This window comes from Perissodus microlepis, chromosome 3 (genome assembly GCF_051167445.1).
Source record: "Perissodus microlepis isolate ML-2025 ecotype Zambia chromosome 3, ASM5116744v1, whole genome shotgun sequence".
Lineage (NCBI taxonomy): Eukaryota > Metazoa > Chordata > Actinopteri > Cichliformes > Cichlidae > Perissodus > Perissodus microlepis.
Genome location: NC_140463.1, coordinates 3,611,042 through 3,630,623, shown reverse-complemented (window position 1 = coordinate 3,630,623; position 19,582 = coordinate 3,611,042). Strand labels below are relative to the sequence as shown.

General features: G+C 37.7%; 1 protein-coding gene across 1 annotated transcript in view; it reads left to right on the top strand.

Annotated features, from left to right (window-relative positions):
* Positions 1 to 19,582, top strand: part of LOC146389478 (protein NLRC3-like) — a 56,442-nt gene extending 36,860 nt beyond the window's left edge. The window contains exons 8-10 of the mRNA XM_084910243.1: positions 3,475 to 3,648; positions 16,221 to 16,267; positions 16,443 to 19,582. Of these exons, the coding sequence (XP_084766369.1) occupies positions 3,475 to 3,648; positions 16,221 to 16,267; positions 16,443 to 16,969 (748 nt within the window). The 3' untranslated portion in view covers positions 16,970 to 19,582. The remainder of the gene's footprint in view (positions 1 to 3,474; positions 3,649 to 16,220; positions 16,268 to 16,442) is intronic.

Below are 19,582 nucleotides of genomic sequence, written 5' to 3'. Positions count from 1 at the left end.
TTAAACAAAAGAAATAGAGTTCAGTGTAGAAAAGAATTGTGTTGCTGACTGTGATATGAACAATATCTGATAAGTGTGAGAAAAATAACTATGCATGTGAATGTGTGAACAAAAAAAGGCAAAAAAATTGAATATTTTGGATCTCATGATTATAAATTTTATGAGTTGGACAATAGTATTAATCCAGATATCCACCTCTATCAGAATGTTGATATGTCATGTGAATATTATAATGGGGAAGAGTTGGATCCCAAGATAAAAGGTTTTTCATTAATCCACTTCAACAGTCGGAGTCTTTACAGTAATTTTTCTAAAATCAAAGCGTATCTTGATCAATTCCAAAATAAGTTTGCAGTGGTAGCAATTTCAGAAACATGGTTGAATGACGACAAAGAATTGCAAGATGGACTAGAGGGCTATGAAATGTTTTGGCAAAATAGGAAAAATAGAAGAGGAGGAGGTGTTGCTATGTTTGTTTTTTCACATCTTAAATGTAAAGTTGTTAACAATATGACTGCTGTGATTGATAACTTGATGGAATGTTTAACCATTGAAATTCAGGTTGAAAGATCGAAAAACATATTAGTTAGCTGCATTTATCGTACACCTGCATCCTGTATAGATCAGTTTACTAAAGAAATTTCTGTAATATTGGAAAAACACAAGGAGAAGGTGACTTTTTTTTGTGGTGATTTTAACATTGATCTATTGAAGGCAAACGACCATAATAAGACTTCAGAATTTATTGATACAATGTTTAGTTTTGGATTCCATCCGTTGATTCTAAAGCCGAGCAGAATAATGATGGATAGTGCCACTTTGATCGACAATATTTTTGTCAGTAAGATAAAAGGCAAGATACATAGTGGACTGTTAGTCACAGATGTAAGTGATCACTTGCCTGTCTTTTCAGTGTTTGAAATGAACAATCAACTTCATTTTCAAGAGGAAAAGCAAATGGATTACAGTGGTAGAATAAAAACACCAGAACAAATTGCGGCTTTTAAAACAGACTTAGAAAATTATGACTGGCAAAAAGTTTATGTGGAAGACACTAATGATGCATACAATGCGTTTTTGGATATATTTTTGTCAATCTATGACAGTCATTGTCCAATTAAAAAGTTTTCTGAAAATTATAAAAAGAAAAAACCATGGTTTACACAAGGCCTGGAAAGAGCCTGTAAAAGGAAAAATAGGTTATACAGGATTTTTTTGACACATGGAACAAAGGAAAATGAAGACAAATATAAGAAATATCGAAATAAATTAACATCTATTATGCGATATGAAAAGAAAAGATATTATGAACAGCTGCTTCAAAAACATAAAAGTAATATTAAGGCTACCTGGAGTGTATTAAATAGGATAATAAAAAATCAATATAATATATGTTCTCCAACACGTATTGTAACAAGAGGTAATGTAGTGATTGAGAATACTGAGAGCATAGTTAATGAATTTAATGATTACTTTGTTAATGTAGGTCCCAACTTGGCAAAAGAGATTTCTGTACCAGGAGGAAATGATGAAGTAGATTCTACTTCTTGTAAATGTAGTTCAATGTTTCTTGGTGGAGTCTGTGAGAGTGACATTGTAGAAGTGGTGAGTAAATTCAAGAGTAAAAAATCCATGGATTGTGACGACCTTGACATGTCGCTAATTAAAGAAGTTCTTCATAGTATCCTTCAACCGTTAACATATATTTGTAACAAATCATTTCAAACTGGAATTTTTCCAGATAAAATCAAAATTGCCAAAGTGATCCCACTATATAAAACTGGTGATAAACAGATTGTGTCAAACTATAGACCGGTATCTTTACTGCCTCAGTTTTCAAAAATTCTTGAAAAACTATTTGCAAACAAACTAGATTCTTTTATTGATAAATATGATTTATTGAATGATGATCAGCATGGGTTCAGAAGAAATCGCTCAACATCTCTAGCTGTGATGGAATTTATTGAAAATATTGCAACGGCTGTGGATGAAAAACAGTTTGGAATAGGTGTGTTTATTGATTTACGTAAAGCCTTTGATACGATAGATCATTCTTTACTTTTACAGAAGTGTGAAAGGTATGGTTTAAGAGGTGTTGTACAATTTTGGTTAAATAGTTACTTGAATAATAGGTTCCAATATGTTAGTATTAATAACATAAAATCTAAACTTAGAAAAGTAACTTGTGGAGTTCCGCAAGGATCTGTTTTGGGCCCTAAGTTATTTTTACTTTATATAAATGATATTTGTACAGCCAGTGATACTTTAAAATATGTGATGTTTGCTGATGATACAAACTTATTTTGCTCTGGAAAAGACATAAAGAAATTACTGAAAACAGTGGAAACAGAACTCATGAAGTTAAATAGATGGTTTGTATTTAATAAACTATCATTGAATGAAAGTAAAACAAAATTTATGTTATTTGGAGGTAGTAAAAGTAATATTAAAGTAAAATTGAATTTAAATAATGTTGAAATTGAAAGAGTATATGAGACAAAATTTTTAGGAGTAATTATTGATGATAAACTTTGTTGGAAGCCCCACATAGAACATGTGAAACGAAAATTATCCAAGTCTATTTCTATTCTTTATAAAACAAGAGATTTTTTGAATAAGAACTGCCTTTATTTATTGTATACTTCCCTTTGTTTGCCTTATATGACCTACTGTGCAGAAATTTTGGGGAACACATACAAAACATATTTAGATTCAATATTTAAATTGCAAAAAAGAGCTATTAGAATAATAAATAAAGTTGGATATAGGGAGTCCACCAACCAGTTTTTTGTAGGATCATCTATGTTAAAATTCATGGACATTATATATTCTAAAACTTTAGAAATTATATATCGTGTGATGAAAAAGAATGTTCCAATTTGTATTTTAAGTATGTTTCAACTAAGAGATGGAAAATATGATTTGAGGGGGTCTTATAAGTTTGAAATGCCTAAAGTGAGAACCAATGTTCAGTATAGATGTGTGTCAGTTTTGGGAGTGAAATTATGGAATGGACTTAATGATGAACTGAAGATGTGTTTTTCTCTGTCATTCTTCAGGAAGATTTTAAAAATTAGTATTATACAAGGTTATAGAAATTTGGTTTGTTAAATTTTTTTGTGTTGATTTAATTTCTTGATTTATCATTGATTTCTTTTCAAACTGTTATACAACTTATTTATCAATGCTATTTATTTTCTTGGTTAAGGATTTGATTATTTTTATGGGGGTAAGGGATAGGATAAGTATAAGCCATAAGGCTTCAGCCTATTCCTTTTTCGGTTACTGTTTGAGTACTTTTATGTAAAATTATAATCTGTTGTTGTTGTTGACTGAAATAAAAAATTTCAATTCAAAAATTCAATTCAAACCCAGCCCTGGATTGAAGAAGATGCATGGATGGATAGATGTTATTGTGTGTGACAAACAGATAATCATTGTTCATAGATGGGTTGTTGTTTTGTGTGCCTGCAGTCTGTCAGGCTGTCTGATCACAGAGGAAGGCAGTACTTATCTGGCATCAGCTCTGACCTCAAACCCTTCTCATCTGAGAGAGCTGGACCTGAGCTACAATCATCCAGGAGACTCAGTAACGAAGCTGCTGTTGGCTGGACTGAAGGATCCACGCTGGAGACTGGACACTCTCAGGTATGGAGAGATTGTGTGATAGAGGAGGAAGAGCTAAAAACATATCCTTTGTCGTTCACTCACTTCCTGTTTGTTACATGCAGATGTGACATGACTTGATCAACAAGGCATACAATATAGCTTTCCATCACCAGTGTATGAAGGTGTGTGTGAATGGGTGGATGACTAAATGTGTAAAGCGCTTTGGGTTCCTTTGGGACAAAGTAAAGCACTATACAAATACAGGCCATTTACTATTTACCATGCTAATGCCGCAGGGAGAACTTCTCCAGGAAAAATTGTAGATATTTCAGTATAGTTAACAGTTCAAATTAGATCAATCTCTGTATACAGAGGCTGAGGACATATTTATCCTAGATTAAAACAAACACTGGAACCGGGGGAAACTGTAAGCCTAGCTTTATAAAAAGAAAACAAAATCTTTATTTTATAATCAGAGCTGTGGTAGAAGTTGACACTTATAGGGAGATGTTTTCTGTACAATTTAAAGGCAAGCAGCCCTGCAGAAATGTATTTACTGTATGTATTTAATTAATTAATTAAACTTCAGACTTGTGTAGGAACAGTGGTAGGGATTCTGACCGACAGCTTGCATATGTCTGGGCCAGTTCCCTTGCCTGTTTCTGGAAGGTCCTGACAAAGAAAGCAGCTAGGGCTTGCGACCTGCTGGTACAAGGTGTGAGAAATAGCGAGGTGCAGAAAGTGTTTGTTTCTTCTGGAAAGTGTGTCAAAAAACCTGATGAAGAAAGTGTAGAAAACATCATAGATTCAGCAGAAGAAACTGGCAGAGGCAGTTTTCACAGGAAATCTGTGTACAGGAAACATGGCTTAAGCTGAGGTTAGATTTAGTTTTCCACAGATACACTGCAGTTATGATATAATAAATGATAGGCTTGATGCTGCTGGTGGAGGGTGTGCACCATTCATTAAACCAAACATCAAATACAGGGAACTGGCTAAAGGAGATAATCTCTAGCACTGTAGAAATGCACTGGTCCCTTAATAGTTTCAACATGAAATTTTATGGTATATTGTTCACTATTTTTGTGACAGAGGCATAGATTTCTCTGTGTGTATGTGGAGAAATACGCTGCTAAATCAGAACAGGTTTCAGGTAAATGGTGGCTTTAAAACACATGAAAACAACGCTGCACGCACTCAGAGGTCAGAGGTCATGTACAGTAAGCACACTGACACTAAGGGGAGAAAAAAAGGCAGGTCCTTTCCAGCTAGGAATATAAAGAAGAAGAGGAATATAAAGATAATGAAAAATACGGTTTGAATCAGTCATATTTTATTCAATACAGTGGTGTAGTGACAGATCCAGGATCAGTCCAAATCATTAGCAGTTTGATCCACGTATGGACTGAAGTGTATTTGTGAAAATGTTGGGCTGCAGGTTGGGTTGGGTATCAGATGCCACCTCTCTGGGGACATCTCAGGCCCTCTAAGGTTTGGAGGCCTATCTCCCCCCACCACTTCCCCTGCCAGTGGCGGACTCCCTCAGACATCGGTGCGCTGGTGGTTCGTTGTGTCCGGGGATGGGCGCCCAGGTACACACCGGCTCACTCCTTGGTGGCTGCTTGTCGGGGCCTGGAGCCTGGGGCCCGCTCGGGCCACTTTGGGGGTGGGGTGCCCTCGGCCTCTCAGCCTGGGGCTCGGTCACTCAGGCACAGCTGGCTGCCGGCGGAGCTCACGGGCGCGTCACTGCAACCCCCCCTGGCTTCTGCTCCGCGGCTGCTGAGTGAGCCCTCATCTGGGACTCTCCTCAGCTCTTTCTGGGATAGTGGCGCGGCTGCCCCTCTGTTGGTCTTCCTTGGTCTCTTGTGTTCTGGGGGCCTCTGGATGTCTGGAGTTTTGATCTCCTCCATACCTGCTTCATGCCCTGGAGGACGGGGCTGTGGCTCCCCACACCCTCTAGCAGATCATTACATGAAGGAACCTTTTAAAAAAACAAGCGCGTTCATGCTCACAGGTGTACACACGGGTGCTCACACACACAAACTACACCCTTTTTGGCTCCTACCTCAAAGCACACTGTGCGCTGTTGATCTTATGTGCTGCACAATAATGTTTAATATTTAGTATTTACTGTCATATTCCCATATATCATTGTGATGTTGTTTATTCTATTACTCTTGTTCTCTTCTGCTTGTTTTCTTTTTTCTTTCTCAACAGGTGATCCAGGTGATCGATAGATGCATTTTTTTTTCTCTGCTTATTCTGTTGGTCTTTGTTTTTTGCCCTTCTCCCCCGTCCCTCTTCTCAGCTGTTTCTCTTTCCCTCTTTCTTTCTCCCCTTCTTTCCCCCAGTCAAGTCTGTCCCGTATTCAGCAAGTGAAAATAAAATAAACAATAAAAGGTGAATCAAATGGACCATTACGGCAAGGCTGGGATGGTCAATTTGGTAAAGTAAATCCGTTGGGCATCTTTCTTTGCCTTTAGACAATAATTCTGATGGCAAAAGAGCCAAACGGGACAGGCGCAAAAAAAAAAAAAAAAGAAAATGTTGGGCTGCTCCTTTATCAGTGTCTAAAAGTATCTGTATGAGAGCCATGTAATGTCCATGTGGGCAAGCTGAAAGAGACTGTACTAGTCATGTTTGCAAGATGGCGCCTATGTGTTCGGCACACTGTCTATCACTCTCCTTTATTTGTTTTGTTTTATATTATTTTTAGCTAACTTTGCGCTACATGTCTGTCCTACTTTGTATTATCATCACCAAACATTATTGGAAATAGGTTTATCCATCCAGATCTCTGACCGGCCTGGATATGAAAACCAAGGCTTTTTGCCTTCCTTTCTGGAAGCAATACCACTGTACTAGCGTTCCCTACCACTGTCACCAGATTTGCGGAAGCGATGCAGGAGACGGGGTAACCGTTGAGGTCGTCTTGTCAAGCTGAAATCCTGGATTTCTCATTTTCCCTATGAGTTCCGCTCCATCCGCTGTTTTTGTCTGCAACTTTTGGTGCCATTGCATGCCTTGGACTCAGTGGACTTTCCTGGTTGGTTCCTGTTGTTGGGTCTCTTGAAAAGAGTCCTGCAAAACTCTCTCCTCTACGACATTTGCGCTGGCGTGGATTTGACAAAAAAAAAACTTTGACTGGTGGATCTGGTTGCTAATGCCTCGCAAATTTTGGACCCAGTTCCTCTCAGGCTTGGTCTAATAAATACCAGGTTGGTGGAAAACAAGACCTTCAGGTTGAAAGAATTTTTTCTTTCTCATGTTCTGGATTTGCTCTTCCTGACTGAAACCTGGATTTCTCCCGGTGAGTTAAGCGCCTTCCTTGAACTAGTACCGGCTGGCTGTACATTTTATTTATGTTCCGAGAGCTTCCGAGAGAAACAGCAGCAAATGAGGAGGGCTTGCTGCTGTTTTCAAGGCTCATTTGGACTTGAAGCAGCTATTCCCTTCGTCTTGCTACACCAGTTTTGAAGTCTGTTAATGTGAACTGGGCCATTCGCCTTCATTGCTATGTGCGATTGTTTATCGGCCCCCGAAATATAACAATTACAAACTTATCCGAGTTTGTAGTTCCTTGTTGATCCTTGTTGAACCCACCTCCTTAATACTAGATGAATACACTTATTTTTGGTGAAGATTTGCTTAAAACAAGTGAAGTTACCTGCCAGTGGAGTAAGTGTTTTCTTACTAAGATTTCTTGAAATAAGAACAATATCTAGATTTAAATAAAGCTTAAAATAAGTCTTTTACACTTATTCCAGGCAACAAATCAGAACAATTGAAACTTAAAATAAGCTTTAACCACTTATTCTTGGCAAAAAATAAAGATGTTAAATCTTAAAATAAGCCCTACACACTTATTTCAGGCAACCATTCACGGCAATTGAAACCTAAAATAAGCTTTAACCACTTGTTCTAAGCAAAATGTTGAAGAAATTAAATCTGAAAATAGGCATAAAACAGTTATTATAAGGAACAAATCAAGGCAAATAATCTAAAAACTAGTACATTTGATCATTTTAAAGACACACTGCAAAAAATCTTAAAATATGTTAAAAAAAATTGATTTTAGTCTAAATCTTCTTATATTTAATGAAATAATCTGCCAGTGAGCCAGTAAGAGAATTACAATTAGGGATGGGTATCGAAAACCGGTTCTTGTTGAGAACCAGTTCCCACTGTTTCAATTCCTTGGAATTGTTTGCCATTTTTGCAAACGATTCCCTTATCGATTCCAGTTGCCCCGAATGACGTCACCAAGTTGCGGAGCGTCATTTACCTGGCAGGAAACATGGCGGCTCAAACGCTCAAAAGTTTGATTATACTTTACGAGAACAGATGACAACAGGGCAACTTGCAATACTTGCAAAGTAGATATTGCATTTAAGGGAGGAAACACTACCAATATGCAAAAGCATTTGCTCACAAAACACGCGATGACCTTAAATGAATGTCATGTTTTTAATTCCGCTCTGGACTTGTGAATCTCAACCCAGCAGCAGCGGTAACGTTTGCACGTCCTCTCCCGTTAATGCGGCAGGTAAATAATCAACTAACAGTGCATATTATGTTAGCGCGATCTGCCTTATTACAAAACCTGCCATTACTGTGCATTTAGGTGACCATGATGAGACAGACAGAGTCTGGCTGTCTCAGATGCTGGCAGTTCTCGCTGCAGTCTGCCGGTAGCGTCTCCTTTCAGGCCAGGATAGACGAATGTCACCAAGCAGTGACTAAGTTTGTGGTAAAAGGCTTGCACCCATTTGCCACAGCAGATGATTTTCAGTAAGTGAATGTGTTTAATTGTAGGCAGGGACATTACTGGATATTCTTGTGTAATTGCTACAGAATAATTTATGTTATACGTTGTTATTGCTACAGAAGAATATTTATTTTATTATTTTACATTTACAATTGTAAGTGTAACATTGTTATTTTGTGTTCCTTTTAGAACTGCTAAACCAGTTAGCTCAACATATAAAACGTATTAAGAAGAGCATTTACAATTTTAAACAGAATTTACAGAACAGATGTGTTTAAAGAAAAAAGTACTTTGTATTACATTAATAAGAATTAAAAAAGAAAAGAATTCAAGTGTAAATTGCAACTTCAAAGCTATCAGGTCCAAACCTTACAACAAAGACCTAAGTTATATCTTGCTCAAACAGCTCTACGTTTCAATAAAAATTTCTACAGCCTGCCATGACCTTTTTGTATGAGCCTGTGGTGTTTTGCTCATGGATTTTGTCCTTTAACACTTCGGTCTGAATGACAGACAGAAGCGTTCCCACACATTTAGGATAGGTAAGATGCAGGGTGTAGTAGTATACCATAAGATACAGCAAACCTTCTCCAAGGTCATCTGTGGCAAATGTGGTGATGGGAGTGGTTCCAACTGCAATAAGACGGCGGGACCCTTCAAAGAGCACAACAGGGCTGACGCTGGATCTTCTGTTGGCAAAAAGAAAAATAAAGACAAAATTGTACAATGTACGGAGAAACTCCAAAGCTATCACAGGGTAGTTCAAATACGTAACGACAAATATGTATTAGACTTAGACTTCCCTTTATTGATCCCTTTGGGGTGCACCCTTGGGTGATACATGAATGACGACAACCATAGATCAGATGCGCTACAGACTATATTAATGTTATTTTTCTTTAGATTGAAAAATAATGTATAGAAAATCCCAAATATTCATGCCATTGAAAAATGTAATAAATTCTGCCTCATCACCATTAGGATTGTCTTTACACACTTTAGGAAATGACAAAGATAACTGCACCTGTGATAGTTAAATATGAAATTATTTCCAATTTCTGTTTTTAATTTCTTTATGATTTTCTTTATTATTTTTATTGAAATTTTAGATCTATCAGTGTTTGTGCCATTTCAGATTTCTGCATACTTTTTTAAATATAAACTACATTGCTCGAGGACTTGGCATGGATAAAAAGGCCACATGCCAAATAAACTGTTAAAGTGAAGGCTTTCGGGGCATTATTTGATAACAAATATGAAGAAACCCAGACCTGAAGTACATGAACAATTCCAAATTGTCATTTTGTCACATACATTTAAATGTAATTTAAATATTTTATTGATTTGACAACATAAAACTGATTCTATGTAAGATCACTGTCAGTGTGTGCAACACAAAAGTCATTTAGACATTAATTTGCATAAATATGCATATCCTTGGCAACCATTTAGAACCGAAAGGTTGCAATCATCCAAACCCTCCATGATGAGAACTTTTCCCTGAGGACAGAAAACATATATGTTCACACCATACAGGGAGTGCAGAATTATTAGGCAAATGAGTATTTTGTCCACATCATCCTCTTCATGCATGTTGTCTTACTCCAAGCTGTATAGGCTCAAAAGCCTACTGCCAATTAAGCATATTAGGTGATGTGCATCTCTGTAATGAGAAGGGGTGTGGTCTAATGACATCAACACCGTATATCAGGTGTGCATAATTATTAGGCAACGTCCTTTCCTTTGGCAAAATGGGTCAAAAGAAGGACTTGACAGGCTCAGAAAAGTCAAAAATAGTGAGATATCTTGCAGAGGGATGCAGCAGTCTCAAAATTGCAAAGCTTCTGAAGCGCGATCATCGAACAATCAAGCGTTTCATTCAAAATAGTCAACAGGGTCGCAAGAAGCGTATGGAAAAACCAAGGCGCAAAATAACTGCCCATGAACTGACAAAAGTCAAGCGTGCAGCTGCCAACATGCCACTTGCCACCAATTTGGCCATATTTCAGAGCTGCAACATCACTGGAGTGCCCAAAAGCACAAGGTGTGCAATACTCAGAGACATGGCCAAGGTAAGAAAGGCTGAAAGACGACCACCACTGAACAAGACACACAAGCTGAAACGTCAAGACTGGGCCAAGAAATATCTCAAGACTGATTTTTCTAAGGTTTTATGGACTGATGAAATGAGAGTGAGTCTTGATGGGCCAGATGGATGGGCCCGTGGCTGGATTGGTAAAGGGCAGAGAGCTCCAGTCCGACTCAGACGCCAGCAAGGTGGAGGTGGAGTACTGGTTTGGGCTGGTATCATCAAAGATGAGCTTGTGGGGCCTTTTCGGGTTGAGGATGGAGTCAAGCTCAACTCCCAGTCCTACTGCCAGTTTCTGGAAGACACCTTCTTCAAGCAGTGGTACAGGAAGAAGTCTGCATCCTTCAAGAAAAACATGATTTTCATGCAGGACAATGCTCCATCACACGCGTCCAAGTACTCCACAGCGTGGCTGGCAAGAAAGGGTATAAAAGAAGAAAAACTAATGACATGGCCACCTTGTTCACCTGATCTGAACCCCATTGAGAACCTGTGGTCCATCATCAAATGTGAGATTTACAAGGAGGGAAAACAGTACACCTCTCTGAACAGTGTCTGGGAGGCTGTGGTTGCTGCTGCACGCAATGTTGATGGTGAACAGATCAAAACACTGACAGAATCCATGGATGGCAGGCTTTTGAGTGTCCTTGCAAAGAAAGGTGGCTATATTGGTCGCTGATTTGTTTTTGTTTTGTTTTTGAATGTCAGAAATGTATATTTGTGAATGTGGAGATGTTATATTGGTTTCACTGGTAAAAATAAATCATTGAAATGGGTATATATTTGTTTTTTGTTAAGTTGCCTAATAATTATGCACAGTAATAGTCACCTGCACACACAGATATCCCCCTAAAATAGCTAAAACTAAAAACAAACTAAAAACTACTTCCAAAAACATTCAGCTTTGATATTAATGAGTTTTTTGGGTTCATTGAGAACATGGTTGTTGTTCAATAATAAAATTATTCCTCAAAAATACAACTTGCCTAATAATTCTGCACTCCCTGTATAACATATGTTTGGGTCAAAAAGAAAAACTGAGTCATGACACTACCTGCCATGGATCCAAAGTCTATACAATCAGACACCTGGATAAGGTGCAAAAGACAGACTAAGTAGAGCCTGTGTTAATTCCATGGTTAAATCGTATAAAATTGCTCACTTAAAAATTTATGACAAGGCCATTCCAAACTAGTTTTCAAACTAAAACTAATAGTGCCCAACTGCTTGTCAAATCATTCAACAAATGATCAAAGCTCAGATTAGGCCACTTCATCCATAAGAAAAAATGTTACGTCAGTTCAGCAAGGTTAAAGTACCTGATTTATATTAATAGTTTACAAAATAAATAACTGGAAGTAAGTTCACATCTCCAACTTAAAATAGTTTATATGATTAATCATAATCTGTCAGAAATGAAGCTTAAAGTAAATCTATAGGTAAAGATGTCTTTCATGAATGTGCATTAATTTATTCCCTTGTGTTATCTTTAATTTCATTACCCAAACTGGACTTGCAAATAAAATTTGAATAAACTCATGTTGGTTAAATGTAATTTTGGTCATCAGACAGTTAACTCTTGATGACTTAAGTAAATCTTCATTTAAATTAAATATAGATCTGTCCTGCACCCCTGTCTTTTTCCATAACAAAAAAAAATTAAGCAGCAGAGAACACTGGATGTAAGCCACTGGTGCTGGAGCTGCAGGCTTAAGTTATCCATAAGTAAATTCGTAAACACCGTTGTAAAGTTACGAGCCCGATTGTGAGATTTGTCTCAAACCAGTATCGGTCCTCCCAAGTTGCACACACAAACACACCAAGCACAGTGCAGACAGAGAGCGCGCGGCTTAAGAAGAAAAAAAAAAACACTGCAGCTTTATATTCTCCAACTGTAGTTCTTTTGTCGTATAGCTATGTTAAGTATATTGAACACGAAACTAAATTTACCCAACTAGCACCATTAATAATTTTAAACTCTCACTCTATGCTAACAATTCAGCAAACTGTATGAACTAAGCTAGCTAGCTGGCTGGCAGTTTTGGCTAACTACCCATTGGTAGTGAACTGATAATTCTGCCTTGGTAAAACTTAATATTTGACCACAACTGATGTTACTACAGTAAAACAAAGCTAAAAGAACCCAAAATCTTTGTAAGCAAAAGTTAATTACCTTAACAGAATCCAGTCCGAACCTGCTCCCTCGTGTCCTTCTCTCCGATTCGAACAGTGAGATAATGGACAGAGCCACTTGAGGGCAGCCAGGGGGGAGGTAGTGTTACACATTTTCGTCTGTGTAAAGCTTGTAAAACGTGAACATAACATGCATAATGAACTGCCATTAGAATTTTTTTTTAAACAAATAACACATAAATTACTATGACTGTTGTAGTGGTCTTTAGAATCAAATTACTACACAAGTTAATACGTTATTTAACTTTTTAATATGAACTAGACTATGGAACACCAAAGTCTTAAAAATGTGTCATTTAATTTTTATTTTACATTATGTATTTTTATAATATTTTATTAAATATTTATTTCACTACGATTTTTTTTGTTGTTGTTGTACTAATAGAAACATTTTGAGACGCTTTAATTTTAAGCAGCTGTTTAAGCAGCAGCCAATGAGCGTTCAGGTCCCGCCCACTGAGCCTGATTGCCTGACTAAGAAATTCAGTTGTTAAATGACCTTCTACAATAAATATACCATTATGAAAAACCCCATTATGAAACAAAAACAGATTTTGGGAAAAATACATTTTGGAATATAATCTGATTTAATTTAATAAAATGTCTCAAAAAATGTTCTATAATTCATTAAAAAAAAATTACTGCTACTTTAGCTTCAAGTGACAACAGACTCAAACAATCCTCTGGACAAATGCTTATATTGATCAAGATTTTGCCATTCTTATTGGACAGTGTTGTAGAGAAAAATCCCTTTATCTAGTTTGTTTTGGATTGAATTGAAATTGTTAAAATACTTTTTGCCCCAGTTGTGTCTTTACAAACTGTGTTCAAACTAAAAAAAAATGATAGAAGATCATCTTAAACAATTCAGGCAACTGTTCCCAGAAAACAATGTAATCCCAAAGCAACATTACATGCTGCATCTTCCCTCTTAGATTAGCCCTGGGACCTGTAATACGTCATATGTGCATGAGATTCAAGTCTAAACACAGTTTTTTTTAAACAATGGTGGCCAAATTAAACTTTAAGAATGTGTGCAAGTCTCTTGTAAACCACAATCAGCTGCTGGAGTGTTGTCAAAGTGAAGCAGGAACTGAGCATCCAATATTTGTAAATGAGAAAGAACTAGGTCCTGTATCAGAGGTTGCTAATATGGAGCATCTTTGGACTTAAAAATCTGAAATAAATATACTTTCCAATGATTGACTTTCTTATTTCAAGGAAAAAGTTGAATGTTTCTCATTTTGAGATATTTTTTTTTTGTTTTACACTCTATCTAAAAGCTATCTTTTCTTGAAATAAATGTAAAATGGTTCATTTTTAAATGTACAGACTAAATAAGAAAAAAATATAAAAATATAAAGAAAGTAATATAAACTTGAAACAAGTCTAATCATCTGACACATGAGACTGGTAACTAGCTTGTAATGTTTAAAACAAGATGGACAAGATAATCTGGCTAAATTTAAGACAATTAATCTTGTTAAGCTACAAGGAATTTGCAGTGTAGATCCTCCTGCTTGGTGACATTAACATACACGTTTTCTGGCTGGGGAAGCCCCTGGCCAAGGACTTTCTGGACTTGAATTCTTTTTTGTCCAATGTGTTAGGGGTGCCACTCAAGAACATGGCCACACACTGGACTTAGTTTTATCTTATGGTTTATCTGTTTGAAATGTATGTGTTGAAGATCCAGTATTTTCTGATCATATGCCTATCTTATTTGATATTGCTCCTTCTAAAGCTTTTGCAAATCAGGCTGTACCTGTTCGATATTATCCTGCCCTTGGCTCTGATACTGCAGAACGGTTTTCTATATTGTTTGACAAATTCATGTCCCCCTGAGTTGCCCACTGCAGATGACTTACTTTTGTATTTTGACTTTGTTGTAAATCTGTGCTTGATGTTGTTGCCCCTTTGACACTAAGAAAATGTAAATCTAACAGGAGGACACTCTGTAAACCTAGTGGGTTTAAACATGCAGTCATACATCCCTTACTTAAGAAACCAGGCATTGATAGTTCTGTTATGTCAAATTTTAGACCTACCTCCAGTCTTCCCTTTTTAAGCAAGATCTTGGAGAGGATTATACATAACCAGCTGCTACTTGAATGATTCGCAACTGTCTGAAATCTTCCAATCCGGTTTTAAGCCCTTTCACAGTACGGAGACAGCTCTTGTTGAAGTTAGGAATATTCTTGTTGCTACTGAAGGAGGGATATTATACCGCTTATGTCAAACAGAGTGATTTGTGGCCCCAATAAAAATTTAGGGCCCTAGGAAGTAATAAAGTAATAAAGGACGTTATTGCGTTTTTTGGAGAAAACGCGGAGGATTTTTTTAAGGAGTTTTCCCATGCCCTGACCCACCACCAGATGGCGTTTTTTAAGCATAAAAAGTAAAAACTTTTTATTGGCTTAAAAAATAAAAGAATGCTATTTGATATATAAGAAACTTTCTAAATAATCAATTAGTTCTTTTAGGGGAAAAAGCAATGAGCCATGAACTAGCATATTTTGGATGAATATCATATTTTTTGATGAATATCATACTTTTTATGAATATCATATTTTTATGAATATCATATTTTTGTTACTTCCTGTATTACTTCCTTTATTACTTCCTAGGGCCCTAAATTTTTATTGGGGCCACAAATCACTCTGTTTGACATAAGGGGTATAATATCCCTCCTTACTGATCGTGGTAAATATGTTGTGCTTGTGTTATTGGACATAACAGCCGCATTTTACACAGTAGTTGTGGGAGAAGTCTGCAGTGTAGATGGTGAAGAGTAACAGAGACAGAACCGTTCCCTGTGGAGTCCCCATACTGCAGATGACCCTGTCCAACACACAGCCCTGAGTTCTCACATACTGTGGTCAGTGGGTGAGGTAGTCAAAAAGGGCAGCATCATCGGCTCCAATGCCAGGCTGGTAGGGAAACTGAAGTGGGTCCAATGATGAGCTCACCAGGCGCCGAAGCTGAGCCAGGACCAGCCGCTCCAGGGTCTTCATCAGGCAGGATGTCAAAGCCACCAGCCTATAGCTGTTGAGGTCCTTGGAGCGTGAAGTCTTTGGCACTGGGACCACACAGGAGGCTTTCCAGACTCTACCCAGTTTTTCTTTTACTGTTTTTTTTTAATCTTTAAATGGTCTGGCTCCTGTCTACTTATCTGATTTGCTGAAGCCACATGTTCTTCCTTGCTCTCTCTGTTCAGCTGTTGCTGTCGTTTCCTAAGGCACGGCTGAAATGCAGAAGAGACTGAGTGTTCTCTGCTCCGATGCTTTGGAATAACCTACTCCTCCATATTAGACAGGCGTCATCAGTGCAGGTCTTTAAGTCCAGATTGAAAACCTGTTTTTAGTCCCTGGTTTTTCACTCTGTAGGAAACTGACACCTAATTAAGTTTATTGTATTATTAATAATTTTATTGTATATTTCATTTTGCTAGTTTTTTTTATCTGTGTTGTTCAGCATTTTGTCCTGCCTGGTGTTTTCTTAAAGTGCTATACAAATAAATGATAAATATGATCATGGTCTGACCCTCCCTCCTCTTTTCAGGGTGGAGCCTGCTGGAGTCCAATGGCTGACACCAGGTCTGAGGAAGTGTAAGTGTGTTTTTAATGTGATTCATGAAAACAAAGCAGCACACATTCAACCATCTTCAAACTGTCACATCACTCATTCACATCTCTGATGTCAGGAGTCATCATCAAAGTGTCAATCAATGAACAGATCATGGATCAATAACTGCAGCTGGATTGTGTTTGTTCTCTCTATCAGATTCCTGTCAACTCACAATCGACACAAACACAGTTCACACAAACCTCAAACTCTCTGACAACAACAGGAACGTGGCACATGTGGAGGAGGTTCAGTCATATCCCGATCATCCAGACAGATTTGATGTTCATCAGCTGCTGTGTGCAAATGGTCTGACTGGTCGCTGTTACTGGGAGGTCGAGTGGAGAGGAAGGGTTTATATATCAGTGACTTACAGAAGCATCAAAAGGAAAGGAGAGAGTAATAACTGTGAATTTGGACTCGATCATCAGTCCTGGAGGTTGCACTGTGCTAATGATGGTCCTGTTTATGTCTGTCACAATAAGAAATTTGCATCCCCCTCCTCCTCCTCTTCCTCTGTCTCTAACAGAGTAGCAGTGTATGTGGACTGTCAAGCTGGCACTCTGTCCTTCTACAGAGTGTCCTCTGACACTCTGATCCACCTCCACACCTTCAACACCACATTCACTGAAACTCTTTATGCTGGGTTTTGGTTAAATTATAATTCCTCAGTGCGTCTGTGCTGAGTTGAGTGTAAAGAGTGTCCTCCTGTTAGAGAAACACTCTGACTGTTGAACAGATAGTTCAGTCTTTACATGTCTGTCTCTTTCACTCAGAAACACGTTTTCAGATTCATGGATTCAATCAATTGATGTTTGAAGCTGTTCTAAATGATTCCTTGTAAACTTCTTCCTATTCAGTCCTTAAAGATGGAAGTTACCATTATTCCAGGATCCACGTGTTGCTTTTCTTTTTCCACTCAAAGCTTCACAGTGAATATCAGTATGTTGTGTTTCTCTGAAGCTCAGTTCACAACCAGCTCCTCTGCATTTTCAACAAGTCTGAGCTCATTGAAATAAATCCAAATGTTTGATTTCTCTTTCTTAATGGGATTTTTCCAAACTCTCCACAGGCTCTCACTGTTTCACTCATTGTTGGAAGCTCATCATTTGAAAATGTTTTAGCCATATAAGCTGAAAATACTGGCTCAATAGTTTTTAATGTAGTTCAAACTTATCATGATTGTATTGAGGAATCATAATGGATATGGCTTATTTAATAAACAGCAAACCCTGCATTAAAACACTGTAACATTGACATCTTTTCCACAGAGATAATTTTAACCAGAATATTTTGTAGTATGTCGGTAAGAGCTTGGATATGAGATTTTTAAAAATGTGTAAATCTGCCCATATACCATTGTATATGTTGTGTATGACTGTAGTTTGTATACAACATTAAAACTATCACAAAGGGTCCTGGTGAAGAGTCTGCTGGAATTGATGGCTATTTGATTTGTTGTTCTTTCCTGAATATGTTTTACATTCTAATGAGAGAAATAAGTAGCTACGGAAATTGTATTTCTATTGTTATACAGGGAGTGCAGAATTATTAGGCAAATGAGTATTTTGTCCACATCATCCTCTTCATGCATGTTGTCTTACTCCAAGCTGTATAAGCTCGAAAGCCTACTGCCAATTAAGCATATTAGGTGATGTGCATCTCTGTAATGAGAAGGGGTGTGGTCTAATGACATCAACACCGTATATCAGGTGTGCATAATTATTAGGCAACGTCCTTTCCTTTGGCAAAATGGGTCAAAAGAAGGACTTGACAGGCTCAGAAAAGTCAAAAATAGTGAGATATCTTGCAGAGGGATGCAGCAGTCTCAAAATTGCAAAGCTTCTGAAGCGTGATCATCGAACAATCAAGCGTTTCATTCAAAATAGTCAACAGGGTCGCAAGAAGCGTGTGGAAAAACCAAGGCGCAAAATAACTGCCCATGAACTGACAAAAGTCAAGCGTGCAGCTGCCAACATGCCACTTGAGTCTTGATGGGCCAGATGGATGGGCCCGTGGCTGGATTGGTAAAGGGCAGAGAGCTCCAGTCCGACTCAGACGCCAGCAAGGTGGAGGTGGAGTACTGGTTTGGGCTGGTATCATCAAAGATGAGCTTGTGGGGCCTTTTCGGGTTGAGGATGGAGTCAAGCTCAACTCCCAGTCCTACTGCCAGTTTCTGGAAGACACCTTCTTCAAGCAGTGGTACAGGAAGAAGTCTGCATCCTTCAAGAAAAACATGATTTTCATGCAGGACAATGCTCCATCACACGTGTCCAAGTACTCCACAGCGTGGCTGGCAAGAAAGGGTATAAAAGAAGAAAAACTAATGACATGGCCACCTTGTTCACCTGATCTGAACCCCATTGAGAACCTGTGGTCCATCATCAAATGTGAGATTTACAAGGAGGGAAAACAGTACACCTCTCTGAACAGTGTCTGGGAGGCTGTGGTTGCTGCTGCACGCAATGTTGATGGTGAACAGATCAAAACACTGACAGAATCCATGGATGGCAGGCTTTTGAGTGTCCTTGCAAAGAAAGGTGGCTATATTGGTCGCTGATTTGTTTTTGTTTTGTTTTTGAATGTCAGAAATGTATATTTGTGAATGTGGAGATGTTATATTGGTTTCACTGGTAAAAATAAATCATTGAAATGGGTATATATTTGTTTTTTGTTAAGTTGCCTAATAATTATGCACAGTAATAGTCACCTGCACACACAGATATCCCCCTAAAATAGCTAAAACTAAAAACAAACTAAAAACTACTTCCAAAAACATTCAGCTTTGATATTAATGAGTTTTTTGGGTTCATTGAGAACATGGTTGTTGTTCAATAATAAAATTATTCCTCAAAAATACAACTTGCCTAATAATTCTGCACTCCCTGTATGTCAGAAATTTGTGGAGCTTTTATTTTGATGTTTGGATTGACTGTAAGTAGGAAGTGCAGAGAATAGTGGGAAAGCATAGCTACACCTTTGAGATAATGGAATTCGTCGAAAAGCAATGGCTGTAATTTCTGACAGTTTCTTGTATATTCGGCAATGAATAATAGTGTGTTCTGTGACATTGTTTTCTCTACTACTACACCTTCAATGAAGTGCAGTAGTAGTAGGTTGTAGCCTCTGCGCTAATGATACAAGTGTATTCTCACTCACTACCTTGTCCAAAATAGCTTATGCCACATAAACTTTCCACTCTGCTATTTTAAATTTGTTTTATGTCTTATGTTTTTCTGATTGTGTAAACTGCTTGCTTTTATGTTGCTTTTACATGAAATTTCCCATTCGTGGGACTA